Genomic DNA, 21763 nt, shown 5'->3' with positions numbered 1-21763 from the left:
GTATAGTTACCACAACTATATATTTTTTCGGTTCCTCTGGAGAGTTCATCGTGGCAGATGAAGCGTGTAACGTACCGGGCATTTACCTTTTTTTGCATGTACAGGAAAGGAAAAAAAAATCAAGCGTCCGAGTTCTAAGGTGTCCCAGGGCCATTTTAGTGGACCAGGCCCAAATCCAAAGAACAGGCCGCCATTTTGAGAGTCCTCTTGCAGCCGCCTGTCGCTGTAGCATCAAGAGCAGCCGAAACTCAGCTGAATGGCAACTGAAACGGTAAAGGGGCGCCCCACTACAGCAGACGAGCCTCCACCTAGGAAGGCCCATTCACGCCGCCTCCCCCCCCCCCCCCTTCGGGCACCCCACGCCGTTATTCGGAGCAGTATTGTAGGATGGCCACACCAGTGCGGCAACTTGCTAGACATCACCTCGGTGGTAACCGAATCTCAACGCCTTGTGGTGTCTTCTATTCAGAAAACATTGTTATGCTGCCTTCGACCTATTCGCCGCAAGTGCGCACACAACTCAACTGCATAGCTTGCTAGACACCACCTCGGTGCCATCCGGATCTTGGAATGTCAGCGCCTGTTGGTGTCTTCTCTTCAGAAAATATTGTTGCGCTGCCTTTGGCCCCATTCGCACATCAGTCCGCTACTGACGCCATCTCACAGGCTAATGGGGCGCCCCACGCCGACTTTCAGCATTGTAGGATGATCACACCAGTACAGCAACTTGCTAGACATCACCTCGGTGCCATCCGGATCTCGGCGCCCCACTGCAGATGAAGTGCCTCTCAACTATGAAACCACCACGGTGACATCCGGATCTTGGCGCGTTGTGCTGCCTTCGGCCTATTCGCACATCGGTCCGCTACTGACGCCATCTCACAGGCTAATGGGGCGACCCACGCCGAGTTTCAGCATTGTAGGATGACCACACCAGTACAGCAACTTGCTAGACATCACCTCGGTGCCATCCGAATCTTGGCATCTCAACGCCTAGTGGTATCTTCCATACAGATAATATTGTTACGCTGCCTTTGGCCCCATTCGCACATCAGTCCGCAACTTAGACATCACCTCAGTGCCATCCGGATCTTGGCATCCCAGCGCCTTGTGGTGTCAGTCAGAAAATATTGTTGTTCTGCCTTTGGCCCCATTCGCACATCAGTCCGCTACTGACACCATCTCACAGGCCAACAGGGCGCCCCACGCCGACTTTTACCATTGTACGATGGCCACACCAGTGCCACAACTTGCTAGACACCACCTCGGTGCCATCCGGATCTTGGCATCTCAGCGCCTTGTGGTGTCTTCAAATCAGAAAATATTGTTGCGCTGCCTTTGGCCCCATTCGCAGATCGGTCCGCTACTGACGCCATCTCACAGGCCAACGGGGCGCCCCACGCCGACTTTCAACATTGTAGGATGGCCACAGAAGTGCGACAACTTACTAGACACCACCTCGGTGCCATCCGGATCTTGGCGCGTTGTGCTGCCTTCGGCCTATTCGCACATCGGTCCGCTACTGACGCAAACTCACAGGCCAACGGGGCGCCCCACGCCGACTTTCAGCATTGTAGGATGGCCACACCAGTGCGGCAACTTGCTACACACCACCTCGGTGCCATCCGGATCTTGGCATCTTAGCGCCTAGTGGTGTCTTCTATTCCGAAAATATTGTTGCGCTGCCTTCGGCCCCATTCACACATCGGTCCGCTACTGACGCCATCTCACAGGCCAACGGGGCGCCCCACGCCGACTTTCAGCATTGTAGGATGGCCACACCAGTGCGGCAACTTACTAGACACCACCTCGGTGCCATCCGGATCTTGGCGCGTTGTGCTGCCTTCGGCCTATTCGCACATCGGTCCGCTACTGACGCAAACTCACAGGCCAACGGGGCGCCCCACGCCGACTTTCAGCATTGTTGGATGGCCACACCAGTGCGGCAACTTACTAGACACCACCTCGGTGCCATCCGGATCTTGGCGCGTTGTGCTGCCTTCGGCCTATTCGCACATCGGTCCGCTACTGACGCAAACTCACAGGCCAACGGGGCACCCCACGCCGACTTTCAGCATTGTAGGATGGCCACACCAGTGCTGCAACTTGCTGGACACCACCTCGGTGCCATCCGGATCTTGGCGCGTTGTATTGCCTTCGGCCTATTCGCACATCGGTCCGCTACTGACGCCGCCTCACGTGCCAACGTATTTTCTCCGCATTTTATACCCTATGCCGCATAACAGGTCATGTGACTTGTTTATAAAACTTTTCATTGGTTCATTTTACTTTTTGGTTTCCTAATGATGGAAGGCTTGATCATATGACCTAAAAACAACACTTTTCATTGGATGAAAACTTTTTTTTTTCCCCAAACGATGAAAGCCCCACCTTGTTTCTGGATGTTTCAGACTGAAGCTGGCGTCAGCATGAGAGCACCACCATCTCGTAGCTCCGTCGTGGTCATTCCGCGAGCAATCATGGCAGCCGCTCCCCACCAGAAGCCTGCAGGAGTCGGGGCCCCCAAAACTTTTGATGAATTCTCAAGGCGGAGGGGACGCTTTCGAGAATGGGGTCCAAGACCTAGCAGACAAGCGTCCGATTTCCAAGGTGTCCCAGGGCCATTTCAGTGGACCAGGCCCAAAAAGGAAAGAGCCTGCCGCCATTTTGAGAGTCCTGTGACAGCCGCCTATCGCTGCACCGCAAGAGTGGGCGCAACTCAGCTGAATTGCGGCTTTTGACACAGTGGACCAAAAACGGACGGAATGGCAACTAAAACGGTAAAGGGGCGCCCCACTACAACAGATGACACTCCACCTGGAGAGGCCCGTTCACGCCGCCTCCCCCGGGGCGCCCCACGCCGTTATTCGGAGCAGCATTGTAGGATACCAAAACCAGTGCGGCAACTTACTGGACATCACCTTGGTGCCATCGTTCTGCTGCCTTGGAACTATTCGCACAACAGTTTGCTACTGATGACCCACCCCCCGCGACGCCCCACGCCGTTATTTGCTGGGTGGCAACTTACTAGACATCACTTTCGTGTCATCTAGATTTCAGCGCGTTCTGCTGCCTTGGAACTATTCGCACAACAGTTTGCTACTGATGACCCACCCCCCGCGACGCCCCACGCCGGAAATCTGGACGTTGTGCTGCGTTGGGACTATTCGCACAGCCGACCGCTACTTCGTAGTTTTTCCCTAAAAATGTTTATATGTTATTACTATTTGTGTTTTCTTGTATATATTTATAAATTATTAAAGTTTTATCATCTTACTACTTTGTCGGAGTGCTATATATTTTTAATGTGACACATAATTGTAAAAACTTTGATGTACAAAGAGTCAACCCTGGAATCTTCCGCTTCAGGCTCGGTCCCCTCCCCAATCACAATACAGGATGGTTTTCAGATAATAGCAACGCTTCTGCTGTGACGGATCTCATCGAGTGTGGGCCTTGATCTACTATAACTCCTTTGAAGAGGGGTGATTCTTTACAGCTGTGGCCATAAACTACATCTGCAGGGCTAGCTGATACCCTAGGACCAGCCTGGACAATCGGACACAGAGGAAAAGGAGTGTCAGAGGGTGCGGTAGTGAATAGGGCGAAAGGGAGGTGTCGGGCGGGCACAGGGTGTGATTCTCAGGGAAGAGCAGCGCAGATGGGGGGAGGTTTATTACCCATGCATAAGACAGAGAGCGGGGGTGACCACTGCCTGGGGGAGATGCTTGCGAGGGTGGGGAGCCATGCTAAGGATCGACAGCGTGCACAGAGTGGGTCTGGTCAAGGCATCTAAAATGGCTGCCGTGCACGACAAAAGTGTGGCATTTGAAAAAAGACAAGATGGCGCAGACAATGTTTTTCAACACTTCCTGATTTCCTTCTAATCGAACGTTAACAGACGTTGGGGCATATTACCAAAGTTAAGCGATATTTATCCCTAACGATGCTTAGCAACGATTTTTTTACCGTCAGAAATTATCGCAGATAAACCTTGCTATTATCAAGGTTTATCGCAAATACGATAAAAAATGACCGCAATGCATTAATATCGCTGAAAACTCAGCGATATTCATGCATTACCGAGCTAATGCTCTTAGCCATGTTATCCACCTCCCATTGGATAACATGGCTAAGAACTGCTCAGGGCAGGTGCTAGCTTTTGGAGATATTCGCGCTTATCTCGAATATTTCCAAAAGTTGATAATAGGAGATAGCGATGTTAGCGACTGTTTCCAGTCGCTAACATCTTGGCATGCCCACTTTGCATGTCATTAGTGATAAATATCACTCACATGCAAAGTGGGGCCCAAGATGGTCGCTATCTCCTACTAGCCGTCGCTAACTGGTGTTAGCAACAGCTAGGTAATACAGATATAATTTTATCTCCGCGAAGCGGAGCGCTGTTACAGATATATATCTTGTTTTTGAACGTTAATTTCTCAAAATGCACTGAAGCACATATATTGAGACCTAGCAAAGGCACATCGGGCTACCAGTCCCTAATATTTTACCAAGTTTCGTGCAAATCCATTCAGCCGTTCGATTATTATTATTATTTATTTTTTTTGCCCCGCGGGGCCCTTTTAAAACCTCCACATCAAACCTAGGGGGTCAGCGAGGATCTACTATGCCCCCTTATGGTCATTTGCCCCTTCGCTTTGGCCTCCTCTTGTCTCTCGATCCTACCGAGAGACAAGATGGCGGCCGCTACGGACTGTTTGGAATGTTTACAGACACCGGAGAGCCAATCAGCTTCGCTTCGCAAAGCTCCGTAACGCGAAAAGTACGGGAAGCGGTGCGCTGTTACAGATATATATCTTTTTTTGAACGTTAATTTCTCAAAATCCACTGGAGCACATATATTGAGATCTAGCAAAGGCACATCGGGCTACCAGTCCCTACAATTTTGCCAAGTTTCGTGCAAATCTATTCAGCTGTTCGATTATTATTATTTTTTTATTTTTTTGCCCCGCGGGCCCTTTTAAAACCTCCACATCAAACCTAAACGGTCAGGGAGGATCTACTATGCCCCCTTATGGTCATTTGCCCCTTCGGTTTGGCCTCCGCTTGTCTCTCGATCCTACCGAGAGACAAGATGGCGGCCGCTACGGACTGTTTGGAATGTTTACAGACGCCGGAGAACCAATCAGCTTCGCTTCACAAAGCTCCGTTGCGCGAAAAGTACGCGAACTGGAGCGCTGCCCGGTCCGCTGTTACAGATATATATCTTTTTTTAAACGTTAATTTCTCAAAATCCACTGGAGCACATATATTGAGACCTACAAAAGGCACATCGGGCTACCAGTCTCTACAATTTTGCCAAGTTTCGTGCAAATCCATTCAGCCGTTCGGGCTAAAAGTGAGGCCAACCGCCCTATGGAAAACTCAATGTTAAAAACACGTTTTGGGACCCCCCTTTTTTCTCGACCCCCCCTGGACGAACCCCCCCCCCAATTTTCAGGGGCTGCTCAGAAACAAAATGTGCCATTTTCCTGAAAATTTCAGCCAATTCCGTCCACAAACACCAAAGTTATTAGACATAGAATTTTCAAAAAACCCATAGAGAAAAAATCCTAACTATATATACCTACTGGCGACCGCCAGTAGGTAATATATATATATATAACGCTCCAAATCCTTTCAGTCTTTCCCAGAAAGAACAAAACAGCACTCGAGGATGGAGTTTTCGACACGCTAGATTTTATTCAGCGGAGGGGTGCACACAGACGCGTTTCGGCGGTCTGCCTTCGTCAGTGTGTGATGCACTGTGTTTAAACCCGACATTATTTTAAACAATATATATTACCTACTGGCGGTCGCCAGTAGGTATATATAGTTAGGATTTTTTCACTATGGGATTTTTGAAAATTCTATGTCTAATAACTTTGGCGTTTATGGACGGAATTGGCTGAAATTTTCAGGAAAATGGCACATTTTGTTTCTGAGCAGCCCTTAAAAATTTGGGGGGGGGGTTCGTCAAGGGGGGGCCGAGAAAAAAGGGGGGTCCCAAAACGTGTTTTTAACATTGAGTTTTCCATAGGGCGGTTGGCCTCACTTTTAGCCCGAACGGCTGAATGGATTTGCACGAAACTTGGCAAAATTGTAGGGACTGGTAGCCCGATGTGCCTTTTGTAGGTCTCAATATATGTGCTACAGTGGATTTTGAGAAATTAACGTTTAAAAAAAGATATATATCTGTAACAGCGGACCGGGCAGCGCTCCAGGACGCGTACTTTTCGCGCAACGGAGCTTTGTGAAGCGAAGCTGATTGGTTCTCCGGCGTCTGTCAACATTCCAAACAGTCCGTAGCGGCCGCCATCTTGTCTCTCGGTAGGATCGAGAGACAAGAGGAGGCGAAAGCGAAGGGGCAAATGACCATAAGGGGGAATAGTAGATCCTCGCTGACCCCCTAGGTTTGATGTGGAGGTTTTAAAAGGGCCCCGCGGGGCAAAAAAAAAATATAATAATAATAATCGAACGGCTGAATGGATTTGCACGAAACTTGGTAAAATATTAGGGACTGGTAGCCCGATGTGCCTTTGCTAGGTCTCAATATATGTGCTCCAGTGGATTTTGAGAAATTAACGTTCAAAAAAAGATATATATCTGTAACAGCGCTCCGCTTCGCGTAACGGAGGTTTGCGAAGCTGATTGGTCATTCTGTCACTGGGCTATAGTTGGGCTACATCTGGCTGATATTTGGGCTACATTTGTTTTTTTTCGTCTCTGGCGGCCATCTTTGCGCTACATTGGGCTACATTGGGCTTCATTGGGCTTCATTGGGCTACATTGGGCTACATTTGGGCTCCAACATATATATAGGCCAATGTAGCCCAATATATATTTTTCAAAGTTAATTTTCGTAAAAACCACTGGAGCATATATCTTGAGACATAGCAAAGGCACATCGGGCTACCAGTCCCTACAATTTTGCCAAGTTTCGTGGAAATCCATTCAGCCGTTCGAGCTAAAAGTGAGTCCAACCGCCCTATGGAAATGAAGGAAATGAATGGGTAATTTGTAATTAGCAAATAGCTCATCGCAAACTAGGAATGGTAAAGAATCGCTATTTATTCCTTAAAGTTCGCTATTTAGGAAATGCAAAAAACTTTGATGATACATATGGCGGTTCATCTCTAACAAGATAAGAAGCATAGGGATAGATTTATGATGACTGGCGCATCACCAGGGATGTGTTAGTCATTCTGTGCCGCTGTTCCGTCACCTATGGTGTGCTGCATTTACAATGCGGCGCATCATGGGGCAAAAACAGCACAGATGCGTGATGTATCTGTGCCGTAAAGGTGGCGCATTGCTGGAGTTGTATCGCAAGTGTGATGAAGCTCCAGCAAGGGTCGGGGGTGCCCCTGTCGCAGGGTTTCTGTTCTCACACAGAACTGTGGACAGAGGATTGGAACCTCGGCGAATTAGGGTGTCCCAAAACTCACCTTAGTAATCAAAAACCCCTTAGCAAGCTAGGTACAGTGTCACATTGGATATAACAAACTCTCAATGTTTAGACAATCCAGAATATGAACTTATAGTACCTCAGGATACGTGGAACTCATGAACAGTCGGTCGTTATATATTTCTTAGAAACCAGAACATGGAGTTAAGAAGAACACATGTGTATTTGAAATGTTTATTTACTAATGCCGTCTTCTCAGGCGTAGTATCTTAGATAATACAAGTACACATATTATCAGTAGCAAAATTACCAGCATAGTTACTAGTACATAAAAAGCGAATGGTGACAGTATGTTAACATGCTGTAAATGAATAAGAGTTAGCAACACTTATAAGCAGCCGCGGGCCGTGGAGGGAGTTACGGTGGGGCAGGGAGGCGGGGAGGGGGAGGGGCAAGGTGGAGAGGGCTCCACCCTGCTTCTCCCCCTCCCCGCCTCCCTGCCTCACCGTAACTCCCTCCACGGCCCGCGGCTGCTTATATCTCACCCTCCCTAATACACATATTATATTATTTGCTAAGAAGGTCTCTTTGTGTTGGTTTAGGGCGTGCCCATACTTTAGTGTCTTAGATTTGAAGGAATCACATCAGCATACACCAGCTCTCTCTTCATGTGAACCGCATCAAGTGTTGTGTATGTGTGTTCGGCAAAGCAATATAAAACCCGCCTCATGCCCAGAATTGGCAGAAGTTGCACTTATGTTATGAGTATGAAGTCGTGGAGATCAGACCTCATAACAATTCTGTATCGTGTTGTTCTTGAAACTTTAGCACTCGCTGTACAGATATAGTTTAACAAGCAAAGCAGATAGTAGAGCAATAACATATTATTCTCATGTAAACCACGATGAACTACTAGGTTGAAAGCTAAAGCAACAACTAAGTGTCGTGTGCAGAAGTTGCAAAAAAGGAAAAATGGCGTTTAAACCGGTAATGAGCCCATGCTAACTTAACACAGTGTAAAGATATCCAGGACCTAGATGACACCTCCCCATGATCCGGAAACGAACTGAATAAGATAATAGAAGTGCCATCTCATGAGAGCAGATTGCAAGTTTATATGTGGACGGTCCGCAAGGTAAAGCATTAAAAACTAGGAAAATTTAATGCTAAAGAAAAATAAAACAGCCAAGTACTTTATCGAGTCTTAAGCCAATAGGCAAGGTAAATAATAAAAACTTGACAAATAAGTCAATGAATTGTCAATGAAATGCTAGTACTCAGCATATCAAACATGAAAAAGGTCTATGACATAACTGTGTATGCAAAATAAGCTGCAACAGCCTCCAATAGGAAGTCACCGTCTTCTTCCGAAAACAGTTCAGCCATCCAATTTAAAAGCGGAAAAGAACATACGTGCTCTCCCAGCACCGGATCCTCTATCACCATCAGAGGACAGCTCGGTGGGTTTTCAAGAAAGCTCTGTTCCAAGAAAGACTGTGTTGCCGCCAGTAAATTCCAGGGACCAATTAGTCCATGCATCAATGCCACAGCCATAATCCTTTCGCCAGGACAAACCAACTCGTGAGTAATGATAGGAGTCATCAGCTGATTAAAGTCGACGTCAGGAGAAACCGGTCCGCAGAGACACAAATCAATGGCCCAATCGAAATCACAGGTCAGGCAGTGAAATACAGGCTGGACACAGGTGAAGTAGGAGAATCGAAAAGATAATCCATATGCCGTGCTTAATATCGCCAACGGCATTGTGCCATAATATTCTAGCATGCGATTGCGGAACAGTGTCAGCAGCTGCAGGGCGGGAGGTTGCATAGGAGGGACATCCATATTTAAAAATGTAAAAAAGCACAAGAGCGTCCGCTGGTAATGCAAGTAAAAATGGCAATCCACGAAGCAGAGTGGAAAAAATAGAATGAAAGAAAGCAGGGATGACTCCAAAGATTTTCTCAAATGAAGTCACGAGACCACTGGTAACAACTTTAAAAAAGTGCGCCAGGGCCTTTGTGGAGGATGCGTTAAAGATAGTCCGAACCATCTTGCTGAAATGGAAAGGCAAATCTGAATTGAAAAGGGTCTGCACCTCTGTACGGGTGTTCGCTATGTGAAGCACGAAAGTTTCACGGGCCGAACTCAAGGCCACCTCTCTCTGAGACAAAAGAGCTCTTATTCTTGCCATGCCGTTGAAATCTGCTCCCAAGGTTGGTATTTGTGGCGATATTGAATACTCCCTATGTTCATGTGTGGGAGGAAATAGAACATTTCTGCAGCAAATAACCCGTTCACTTACTGTTACGATAAAAGGAATACTTTTAATTAACCCAGAACAATCTTCATTATTGAGCATCAAATAACTACCATTTTCCAACAACTTGAACGTGGGGATGATAGCAGGAACTGGCGTGCCTTGCAACACGCAAGCCATATTTGGTCGGTGTTTGTTGCATGAACCGTGTAACTGTATGTGCCTACACATTAGTGAATGATCTGGCGTCTCAGTGCATTCCTCTCCATTCAGATTAACTTCTTGATCATCTTTGAAACATCTGTATGTGTATGGAAGCGACCAGACCTCATGAAGAAAAGCACTACCTAAAGGTTCATAACGACCTATTGGTATATATTTCATACAATTTGAAAACTTATATAAAAAAAAAGGCAGCGTTATTAAACCGTGGATAAGGCACGTTGCCAAAAAACCCGCAATCCTCTGCTGATGATGTCACTGAGCATGTCATGAATGATGTAATATGTGACATCATCAGCAGTGGATTACGGGTAATAGTATCTCTAGTTTACTCCCCTATAGCTGTCTTTCTTTTAACATAAGTGTCTGTTTCCTTCCCTTATACTTACTGTTTTTGGTTCGCTTCCGGTTCGCGTACCGGCGAGCGAACTGGGAAGCGAACTAAGAGAAATAGAGGTTGGCACAGTTCCAAATATTGTACCAATTTTTTAATAACGGGGAGGTAGTTCTGAAAAGAACATTTTTTTTTATTGTTTTTGTTGTTTTATATTTTTTTTATTATTTTTCGGAACATTTTTTTACTTTTTTTGAATTTTTCTGAACAGTTTTATATTTTTTGGGGTTTTTCTTGGAGGGGGCAATGAAAACGATTCATTGTAAAGGGCTCAACAGGAGCAACAAAACAAAAAAAAGTATTTATTATTTTGGGCGTTTCGTACAAACTTGCATATGATAGTCAATAGCTCTGTTGATCAGAGTGATGCTTCTTTCTCCGTAGCAAATGAATCCATCGCAAAATACGCAGATGTGTTTTACTTCACCAAATCTCATTTGTATATTTGGCACCATCTCCCTGCCCTCTGGTCCCGTTACTTCCGGTACAACAGATCTTCTGGCCATAATAGGGAGATTATCTAGGTCGTTCCGAAACTGTGCAGCACTGTAGTTGTTAGGATGACACCTAGTCATATGGCGATGCATTGTGTAGTTTCCGAAACTGTATTTTTTCTCGGTTCCTCTGGACAGTCTATCTTGACATATAAGGCAAGTTACGTATCTTGCATTTACTTTTTTCTGACCTTTGGGAATTTTAAAAAATTGCCAAATGAAGTTTTCTTTCCGGTGAGACGTCCTGGGCTCCTCAGGCAAAAACTGCCTCTCTTCGTGCTCGTCGTTCTGTTCCTCTTCTTCCTCTTCTTGTTGAATTATAACTTGAGCAGGTGGTCCACTCTTCCTTGGATGTGGTGGAGGTGGTGGGGAAGCACCAGCTGAAGCTACTAAAGAAGCCATTGCTCAGTGATCACAAAGGGTCTTTCTCTCACAATGATGAAAGTCAGAGTGAGGAAAAAAGGAGGGATTTTCATCATTTGGGAAAAACAAGAGTTCTCAACCAATGAAAAGTGTTCATTTTAGATTATATGACCTAGTCTTACATCATTAGGAAACCAAAAGTGAAATGAACCAATGAAAAGTGTTATTACCAAGTCACATGACCTGCTGTGTTTACGTTAAGCGCTTTGCAGGGCCTCCCGGTTTGCTTCCAGAAACCTGCGCTTTGCGACTCGCTTCGCGTACCAGTTCGCTAACGTAGCACGTCATATGACGTATCACGCGACAACGCGAAACGTCATGCGGACGGGAGGCGTCACGATGTTGTTTTCTAACGCGGCAGTTGCGGTAAAGAAACGTTTACCGGCTCGCGGTCTATTTCGCGGCATCAAGGTCAGCTAACGGGAAGCTTCCCGATTCGCGAAGCGGGAACGAAGAAAAAAAAATATTTTAAAAAAAAATTTATTCATAAACATATAAAATATATTTTTGGATTTAAAGAAGAATACATTTTACAGCTACAGATATTAGCTGTTAACCACATCGATGCTCGATGAGTTCCAGCCCTGTGCTGGAATATGCAAAAACCCATTATTCATGACGAGCTGGGCTCGTCATGAGCGTGCTGGGAGGCTACTGCATGACGAGCCCAGCTCGTCATGAGTGTGGAAGGGGTTAAAAAACCAATGAAATTCACTGAAAAAACCATAGGTTATAGACCATATATAGTTAGGAATTAGCATTTACAAAACCTTGAAAATTCACTGAAAAAACCATAGGTTATAGACCATATATAGTTAGGAATTAGCATTTACAAAACCTTATTTTACTCACACAAAACCATTGAAATTCCATATATAGTTAGTTGCACTAACTATATATCGCGCACCCGCAATCCACTGCTGATGATGTCACATATTACATCATTCATGACATGGTCAGTGACATCACTGATGACATCACTGATGACATCTCAAATGACATCACTGATGACATCACTGATGACATCTCAAATGACATCACTGATGACATCATGACACACCAATACCAGTTACTACATACGCACTCACTGATTCCTACGTCTACACACACATTCACTCATTCACCCATACAATCACTCATACATACAGTCACTCATTATTACAACACTATCATATGCACTCATACACCTATGCAGACACTCACACACTGCCACTCATCCATGGAGTTACTCACACACCTAGTCAGTCCTGTAAAGAATCAATCACACTTCCATTTCCTCATCTATACAGTTAAACACAGAACACCATACTTCAGTGACATCACTGATGACATCACTGATGACACCTCAAATGACATCACTGATGACATCTCAAATGACATCACTGATGACATCATGACACACCAATACCAGTTACTACATACGCACTCACTGATTCCTACGTCTACACACACATTCACTCATTCACCCATACAATCACTCATACATACAGTCACTCATTATTACAACACTATCATATGCACTCATACACCTAGTCAGTCCTGTGAAGAATCAATCACACTTCGATTTCCTCATCTATACAGTTAAACACAGAACACCATACTTTTTCACACATATACTAACATATACTTACTCTCTTATACAATCACTGATACAAGTACACATTGATATGCACAGAGTCACACACCTCCCAGCCAGCCACACACACACTCAGTCTTCCATACATCCACTCATTCTTCAATATGTAAAACATATTTAAACTTTACAAAAACACACAGACACTAGATGATGTCATTTGAGATGTCATCAGTGATGTCATCAGTGATGTCATTTGAGATGTCATCAGTGATGTCATCAGTGATGTCACTGACCATGTCATGAATGATGTAATATGTGACATCATCAGCAGTGGATTGCGGGTGCGCGATATATAGTTAGTGCAACTAACTATATATGGAATTTCAATGGTTTTGTGTGAGTAAAATAAGGTTTTGTAAATGCTAATTCCTAACTATATATGGTCTATAACCTATGGTTTTTTCAGTGAATATATATATATATATTATACTGAAGTAGAGGGGCTTTCAGCCAGCCCTCTGCATCCATTGATCTGTTATTGTAGGGTTCCTATTTTTCTTCCATCTATTATAGCATGGAGCAAGGGGTGAGCCCCCTTGGCTAACTTCACTGTGAGTAATGCCATTCTGCCCTTTCACAAAAAGCTCATGCAAACACAAAGTGTTACCATGACTTGCAGATGCCTACTACAGCAATGGGTGCCTTTTGAGACCCAAAACATATTTGTGCTTTTAGCCACAATTTGTTTAGACTGATGGGGCCCTGTAGCTTCCCAAGCAATATTGTTTTGTAACACCCATGACAAATAAAAACAAGCATTGACAACGTCAAAATCTTTCAGCAGAGCCCAGACCTATTTGATTTGCCAATGCTTGCTGATTGTATACTATGTTTCCAAAGTTCAAGCACTTTGGATAAACGTGCTATATAAATTAAACAAATAAACAACTATGTGGAACACTCCTGAATGATTAAAAGTATTGAGCTGGATACAGCTGTCATTTCATGCCTCTCGCAGTTACTTACATGACCTCATTCTGGTCGCAGACAGCACTCTTCGGAAAGACTTCAATCTTAGATACTAACTTCGGATCCAAGGAATCAGCCCCAATGCCCGGGCACAGACAACGCCCTCTGCCGCCAATGGACAGGCCTGCAGGTACAGAATGGTTATTAGTGCAGAGACAAAGGATAGGTGTATGTACTGTACCTTTAAGTTGAGGCTACTGGAAGTATACGGCAGTTAAGAGCCAAAGGTATGCTGCATAGCTTACTAAAGAAAAAGGAAATGAAAATTATGCAGCACATTCTGTGGCAATGTTCTCTCGCTATTTTGTGACTTTACTTCACATTGATACAAAAGGGATCTAACACTATGCAACACACAAAGGTTTAAGAAAGAAAAGTATATGTATTCACCAGATCCAACTGAAAATGCTACTCACTTATAAATAACGTTTTTGTCTGTAATGGAAGCATAGGATCAATATTTTATTTAAAGTTTCATAAATTCCAGAATAAAGTAGTTTGTTTAAAACATACAATGTTGTATGCGGCAGAAAACAAGCCTACATGTGCAGACCTCATGCAATAAAAGGCGGGCATCACCTACTCTGCAAACTAATGTTTAATTAAATATAAACTGTTCTTATCAGACAGGAGAACTCTACACTTATGTTTTAGAAGTGGTATTCACTTTGGTATTCACTCTGTGTCCTCATAATTTTCCATAGAAACACCCCTTTTCCTTAAGAAGCAGTGAAACAGTTTGTAGAACTTATTTTTACACAATACGCATAGGGGTATATTCACAAGAACAGCCGCGGCCCGTGGAGGGAGTTACGGTGGGGCAGGGAGGCGGGGAGGGGGAGGGGCGGGGTGGAGGGTGCTAAAAACCGGCATATGGATAATTGCAGGTAAGTAAACAATTTAATTAATAAACCGATTTTCGTAGCGCGCACTGCATGACATTTTGCGATGCAAGGCGCACTACCAAATTTTTTTTATTAATTAAATTGTTTACTTACCTGCAATTATCCATATGCCGGTTTTTAGCACCCTCCACCCTGCCCCTCCCCCTCCCCGCCTCCCTGCCCCACCGTAACTCCCTCCACGGGCCGTGGCTGCACAAGAACATGTGCTATGTACCGCAAGAGTAGCGTACGGCAACTTTCAACATCGCTGCCCATCTCAGGAAAACAACTCTGTGACAACGTGGAATTCACAACACGGTGGTAGCATGCAATAGTCTGCCGACACTGTGGCCAATGCCCGCAACACAACCACCTCGACGGAGATAAAATCACAAACCCCAACGCGAAAAAAACAGCGATGGGCAAAAGCACGATAAGAAACCAGTGACAACCAGCGCGAGGGCAGCAATACACCCGCGCAATGCGGGAAAAAGCACAAGTACAGCATACTGAAAAAGACACAGAACTAAATCCAACAACAGCGGAGTAGCACAGATGCACCATGGCCAACTCAGAGGACTACATGTACACCACAACTACCTAGCACCGTGGAAGAACAGAACCGGCAGGCACACCGCATGAAAGAGACCAGTGGCAGACAAACAGAGCCGCACGAGTGACACACCCACCGTGCAGCATACGCACATAGGCAGGAATGCACCTCGACATTGACAACATCCCGGTACAAACAGCCCCCCCACCACATTTAAACACAGGACACAACTGATTCCGCAAATGTGCACGACCTGGAAAATTACACTGCACATGATACATCAGTGCACAGTTCCCTCATCAATGAATAGAGTATATAGAGCTTGGCGAAGAAGGTTCTCTGCCACAAATGCGACGCCCAACTGAAGGTGGGTACCTGATTTACATTTTTTGACCTCAAGTATGTCAACAAGGGAGTCTACTTCGCCTTTGTCACTGACATACTCCTCTTATCGAGGGATGGAGTACGGCTCTTCGGACGTTTACAAATAACACCATCCACCCAATTTAGACTGGACTGTGTTATATGTTTTTTGTTGTTGCTGTTATTCACCAGTGACTGACAGTGAAAAAATATTGCCCCCCACACCATATGAGGCAACTCCCATATTTTCAGGGGTCATTCGTTCTTGGTTTTTGTAAACTAAAATCCCTCTTTAGGATATTGATTTAAAAAAAAGCAAAAACATGTTAAAAGTAGTGTCTGTCAAACCTTTAATACATTGATGGGTACCGCCGTGATGGCGATTCCTGCCAGTGTCACGAGATGTCTGTAGGGCCAGCAGACATCTCTAAAGATTGAGCATGGTTACTCCGTCAGGGCGACGCAGTAAAAAAACGGTATTCCACGGTTGAAATCAGACCCCACTTGTTAACGTAAATTACACAATTGGGGTGCCAGCCACGGCCGGTGGTAGGTGTAACTGCAGGGCGGTGACGTAGGGAGGGGCAGGGTTGTAATATATGGATTACGGACTTTAACAGGTAAGTAAACATATAAATAAATAAAACGAATTTCGTTGCGCGCACTGCATCGCATTTGGTGATGCAGTGCACACAACGAAATTCGTTTTATTAATTTATATGTTTACTTACCTGTTAAAGTTCGTAATCCATACATTACAACCCCCCACCATGCCCCTCCCCCTCCCTACGTCACCGCCCTGCAGTTACACCTACCACCGGCCGTGCACCGTAAAGGACCACTCAGTCTTAACTTTCTGGCCAATCCAAAACATATGCAAAGCCACGTGTCCACACTTTTCAGCTGGTGAAGGAAAAACATATGTAAAGCCAGACACGCTCCAACCTGCATCGTATGAAAGTTTCAGATGTGAATGCTGTGGAAAGTGTAGGAAAGCACACCAACATCAGGAGCGCTGGCATATTGTGAGGGACGTTCTCCTCAGCCTCGTAAATGTTTTGAAAAAATATCAGAATCTTCACAATCTTTTTATACTTTGCAAAAATTCCACCAAAGGAACTAGCGGCAGAAAGCATTACTCAAAGCAGCATTGTGGATTCAAACGTCGGAAAACAATTGTGATATTTGCTTCACAAAATATTTGCTAGAATACTCTCTAAAAAAATTCCCTAAAAAATATATACATTTTTTTAACAAACTTCCTCGTATGGCAAAGTTGTGTAAATGATTAGCTGTACCTAACATTTTCTAATGGGTGGTATGAGGAAGAGAGTTGGAGAAAAGTGATTAAAACTGAAATTGAAAATGAACTCAAAAGTTAAATTAGAAATTTTCGAGCCCTATCCATGCAGGGAAATTAGTGCAGTACCCTCATGCATGGGGTTAGAGAAACAATTTGAGTTTTTTCCATGAATTTCCTTTATGAATGCCTAGTATCTATGACAAGCGTACATCACACAGAGTAAGTGGGAAGGTTTATATTATGACCTTGCATGAATGCCATAATTAAAACCTGTTTTGTGAGCCTGGTCTAATAAGTTCACACTTGGCCACTCAGAGTCTTTAGAACAGAGAACAGTGAGTCGGCAGTTTGTCCTGTGATGGGGTTTGTTCTCACGAGTGACTGTGCACGTCTTTAAAGCAAGCCTATAGGGGCTAAACTCAATATGAGTCTTCTCATCTTTAAGAAAAATGCAACCTCTCAGTTTTGCCTCAATCCAGCCTTGTTGCCAGGTCATGGGGTTTAACTTCAGCCAACTCTGTTATTTTGGTGCACATCACTCTACCACTTTTCAACTGAACACCTTAATTATAATTAGGGCTCCCTGCTTTCCATTTTTACTGATGTTTACAGATAAATACAGGCAGAAAACTATTTATTTGTCTGTCTGTATTTATCTTTAAATACACAAATAAAGAAAATGGGTCTTCTTTGGATGATTTTTTTCTATAGTCAATCGTGAGTGTCAGGTCAGTAGGAGAACAGATTGAGAGGTAGGGGGGGTGAAAAAAGACCACAGATTTCCCAATTAAGTGCAGAACTACAGTTATTGATGCTATTTTACAATGCATTTTTTTCAGATAACGTTGTCGCGCTGTATACTGCTGAACACCTTTGGACATTCAAATGCGAGTATACATTTATCAGTCAAATGAATGTGGAAAAATACTTATTACAGCTTCATTTATACAGAAAACTTAAAATAAAAATGGATAAATGCAGATTTTATTTTAGCAAAAAATAAAGATGGATAAGTACAGACAGAAATGTCGAAAAAATAAATACCATGAAACCTGGAGCCCTAATTATAATATGACTTTTTTCCTCGGCACTGATTATAACTCAATATATAGTGATAATCCCTTTATCAGCCCCAGACACGTTACATTCTGATTCAACCATGTCAAGGTTTGAACCTGCAGCTCCGGGCTAAACCAGCCAATGAAGCGATGAACACATTAAGCCATTTATTAGAAACATATTCGCAAATGAGTGCTACAGAGGATGCAACCTCTTTCATCAATGGCAAGAAAAATGTAACATCCGCAAAAAACGTTGTAAGCCCTGCCGAGACTCGTTGGTGTTTTCCATGTAAAGTGTATCTGCTGGCTGGGAGGTGCTGGCTCGGTTCCATTACATGTAGAGCAGCCCTGCTGAGACACTGGGACTTTCAGATAAAGGAATAGCAGCATTGCTCAGAAGATTCGCTAAAACTCTTGTACCGTATAACGGATGTATGACGTTACAACGCATGCTTTTACCATGCATGCCTTTACAACGCAGGTTTTACAACGCAAGTCGTTACAACGACTTGGGTTTGGGGGCGCTGGATAGTGAATAGTTTAATTTACTATTCCAACTCCAGTCCCCGTGGATAGTAGGGAAGGTGTTGGATAGTAAATTAAACTATTCCCTATCCTAGAGCGCCCCCCAGCGCAATGCGTTGTAATAACTTGCGTTGTAAAAGTTGCGTCGTTGTAAAGGATGTTCCCCCCGTATAACATCTCAGAGGAGAAGTGCTGGTATTGCAAGACTAAAACTATAGCAGGCTTTGTGGAACTAGTGAAATTGTCTGATAAATGTATGGCAGTTCTTCCTGTCTATGAGAACTCTCTCTCTTCTGAGAAATGTTGTCACTGCTCGAAATGGGAAAATAAATTCTGCTAAGAAATGTTGGTACAAGAGATGAAAAACATAGGGGCCTTCTGAGACGTGTTGGCACTGACCGCGTATGAGCCTACCAATCCTGCAGAGAAGCGCTGGAAGTTTGCAAATAATATATGTCTTTCAGGATCAGAAATGTTGCCACTGTTCGATATGTGTATGTTATGCATGCTGGACTGTGTAAATCCTTTCATTGTAAATTATATGAGATCTATTGCTTTGTCCAATAGATTTATGGCTAAAAAGTGTTGGCATTGTATAATGCACACATGCCAGCCCTGCTGAGAGGTCCTAGTACTCTTCGTGAAAATAATAGCTGGCTGGCAGGAATCTGCTGCGCCAGACCCATACCGACTGAAAATGATCTTACCCAATGAGCATTTATAGGTAAAATCTGAAATTAATTTTTCCAAAAATTACTTCATAAAAAATTGCAAATTTTCATGTGCAAAACTGTATTTCAATTTCCATGAAAATTGCCATGAGTGATCACCATCACTTGAGATAGTTTAAAAGAGTATGGAGTACATATATATTGTGGTTCCAAAATGTTGTGGATTAAATATTGAGAACCACAATATGGTGGAGTTAAGTGCTTGTAGGTATCTACAGACCTACTATTCTTACGTCCACATCTAAGTATCTTGAAGATTTCTTCAGGGTACATATATGTGGAATGCTGATATGCACTTATCGACACTATATTTTGGTTGTGATATTCAGGCCACAATATTTTGGCACCACAATACTTAATACTTGATATTGTATTTGTATACCCATGAACTATTCTGTCAATTGTTCCCCATTGTTTTGCATCACAGTGCTTTATTTTCTGAGGATCCTAAATATTCCTGTTGGTAGAATGATTACCATAATTTAAGAAAGCAAAAAAAGTAATGCAGCTCGTTCAACTTCATAAAAGTTAAACATTTTTTTTCAAAAGGCAAAAACCCTGATTCTCTATCCAGGACACTCTTTTATATTGTTTTTTTTATGGGGACCATGTCCCCGAAAAATATACTATTGCCTACGGGTCTGGCCCTAATATAAAAGCCTAAAGAACAGGGATTGGTCTCTATAGAGTCGACGTCATAATTATCTCAGAAAATAAAAAAAAATACTACAGGCCAGACTGTAAAAGTAGTTAAACAGGTGTTCACATTTTCTCGTGTAATCCATTCCAGGCCGTTATTTAAATGCTCAAATAATGAAAGCTTCGAATAGCTCTTCGAGGCAGGTTCAAGCTCCTAACACCTATGTATGCTCACCTACCGCTTCGGACAGGGGCAGCAAGCGATTTGCCAAACATAACATATCGTCCCTTATTTAACTAAGGGTGTGTTTTATAAAAAAATATTGTGAAATGAGCGGTAAGCAGATTTTTCCGCTCAACAATACAATTTTGCTACATTACGAGAGAAGTGGTAACACGGCGTGATGAATGGGGTAATGCCTTGTCACTACACTGGAAAGACGTGCCTGTTAGCAGCAGAATAATGCCAGTACTAACTTTGGCGCTTTACATGCAGAAACACCATTTCCACATGATTTTCTCCATGTAATTCTATGTGCAGTAATGCCCCAGGTACCAGTTGCAGTAACACAATTCTTGAATCGTGGTTCTACTAAATGATCAAAAAACTCTACATGGCCGGCACTGTTTGGCATTTGACTTTAGACTCAAACTAACAACTCCTGACTGCAATCTCAGGGTCCCAAGCAATTGCCTGCTAACCCAGGGGAGGAGATGTGACCTAAGGGCCAGAGCTGCCTACCCTGGAAGTTGGGAACCGGGTTCCAATCCTGACTTCGGCTGCAGAAAATAGCTTAAATCTCCCCTTGCTAAAAAAAAAAAAAAAAAAAAAAAAAGGTGTCACTGGTGTGGTTCTGTGGTGGTAAGTTCGGCAACGCCTTCGGGAAAAATTGCGTGATTTAAACTACAAAACGCTTTAGATGAAAGGGATAGCACTGCAGTACCGGCACTTATTTTTTTCCCCATTTACAGCACTGGTTATAATCATGTAATATCTTTAAAAAGAGGTACTCTGGAGTACCTCTCTCCTTATAAACCATCAAAGTAGGTGTTCCATGTTTATAACGAAAGATACACCACTTTTAAGACAATCAGCGCATGACAAAAGAGAGAAAATAAGAAAAGAAGGAGTAGAACGATTTAAAAACAGTAACAAAAGGAGAAGCAACAGTGAAAAAGAACTTGTAGGAGAGAGATAAAGGTGCATGGAGAGTGTTTTGTGGCAGGAGGGAGAGTCATGAGGTGGGATCCAAACTGACCATCCTTTGTGTGTTCGCCATTGCCTCTTACCTTCAGTTTCTGCTGCCAGGAGCAGCACCGCACAGAGCACGAGCGCCCCCTTCATGTCAGTAGCAGAGTGCTCGCGCTGACCGCTCTTGGGTGTTAGTATAAAAGTGAGGGCGGAAGTATTCCCACGGCTGTATTTATCCTCACAATTCTAGTGCTCTGATTGGATAGGAAGGAACGGGGCCCGAGACGCCACACTGGGACCTATATTGCCTCTTTTTGGGAAGTCCCACGATTTCCGATCAGGGATCCAGTTCTCACTTCGCAGAAAGAGACGCTTTCTGTGAAATGGCCCAGAAGGCACACTGCCACTTTCACTAGGAGATTACGTTTCGTCTACCCTTCACACACGACCTTGAAACGGATGCGTCTGTGTTGTTTATGCTCTTTGCAGAAAGCATAGCTGTGTAAATCAATCAGCGTATAGGAAAGGTACAAGGTGTAGGAGTGACATGTCATCCATACTGGAAGGCAATTTAGTTTAAGAGCGCTTGGTCTGGAGAAGCACAAACTCGGAATTTAAAACGTAACTCCATTGTTAGGGGCTCTCTTTAATAACCAGGATTGATTTCTATTCAAATGAACCTTTTTTCCAACATTAGGATAAA

General features: G+C 43.9%; 1 protein-coding gene across 1 annotated transcript in view; it reads right to left on the bottom strand.

The window, feature by feature from the left end:
- LOC144818720 (C-X-C motif chemokine 10-like) overlaps positions 1–21341 on the bottom strand; it is an 87144-nt gene extending 65803 nt beyond the window's left edge. Inside the window, exons 1-2 of the mRNA XM_078676394.1 lie at positions 21159–21341; positions 13807–13933 (exon numbers count right to left, since the gene is read on the bottom strand). Of these exons, the coding sequence (XP_078532520.1) occupies positions 13807–13933; positions 21159–21213 (182 nt within the window). The 5' untranslated portion in view covers positions 21214–21341. The remainder of the gene's footprint in view (positions 1–13806; positions 13934–21158) is intronic.
- Between the last annotated feature and the right edge of the window lie 422 nt (positions 21342–21763).

The sequence above is a fragment of the Lissotriton helveticus genome, chromosome 2_1 (assembly GCF_964261635.1).
Source record: "Lissotriton helveticus chromosome 2_1, aLisHel1.1, whole genome shotgun sequence".
NCBI lineage: Eukaryota > Metazoa > Chordata > Amphibia > Caudata > Salamandridae > Lissotriton > Lissotriton helveticus.
Note: the sequence above shows the minus strand (reverse complement) of the source record. Positions and strands in the feature narration are given on the sequence as shown.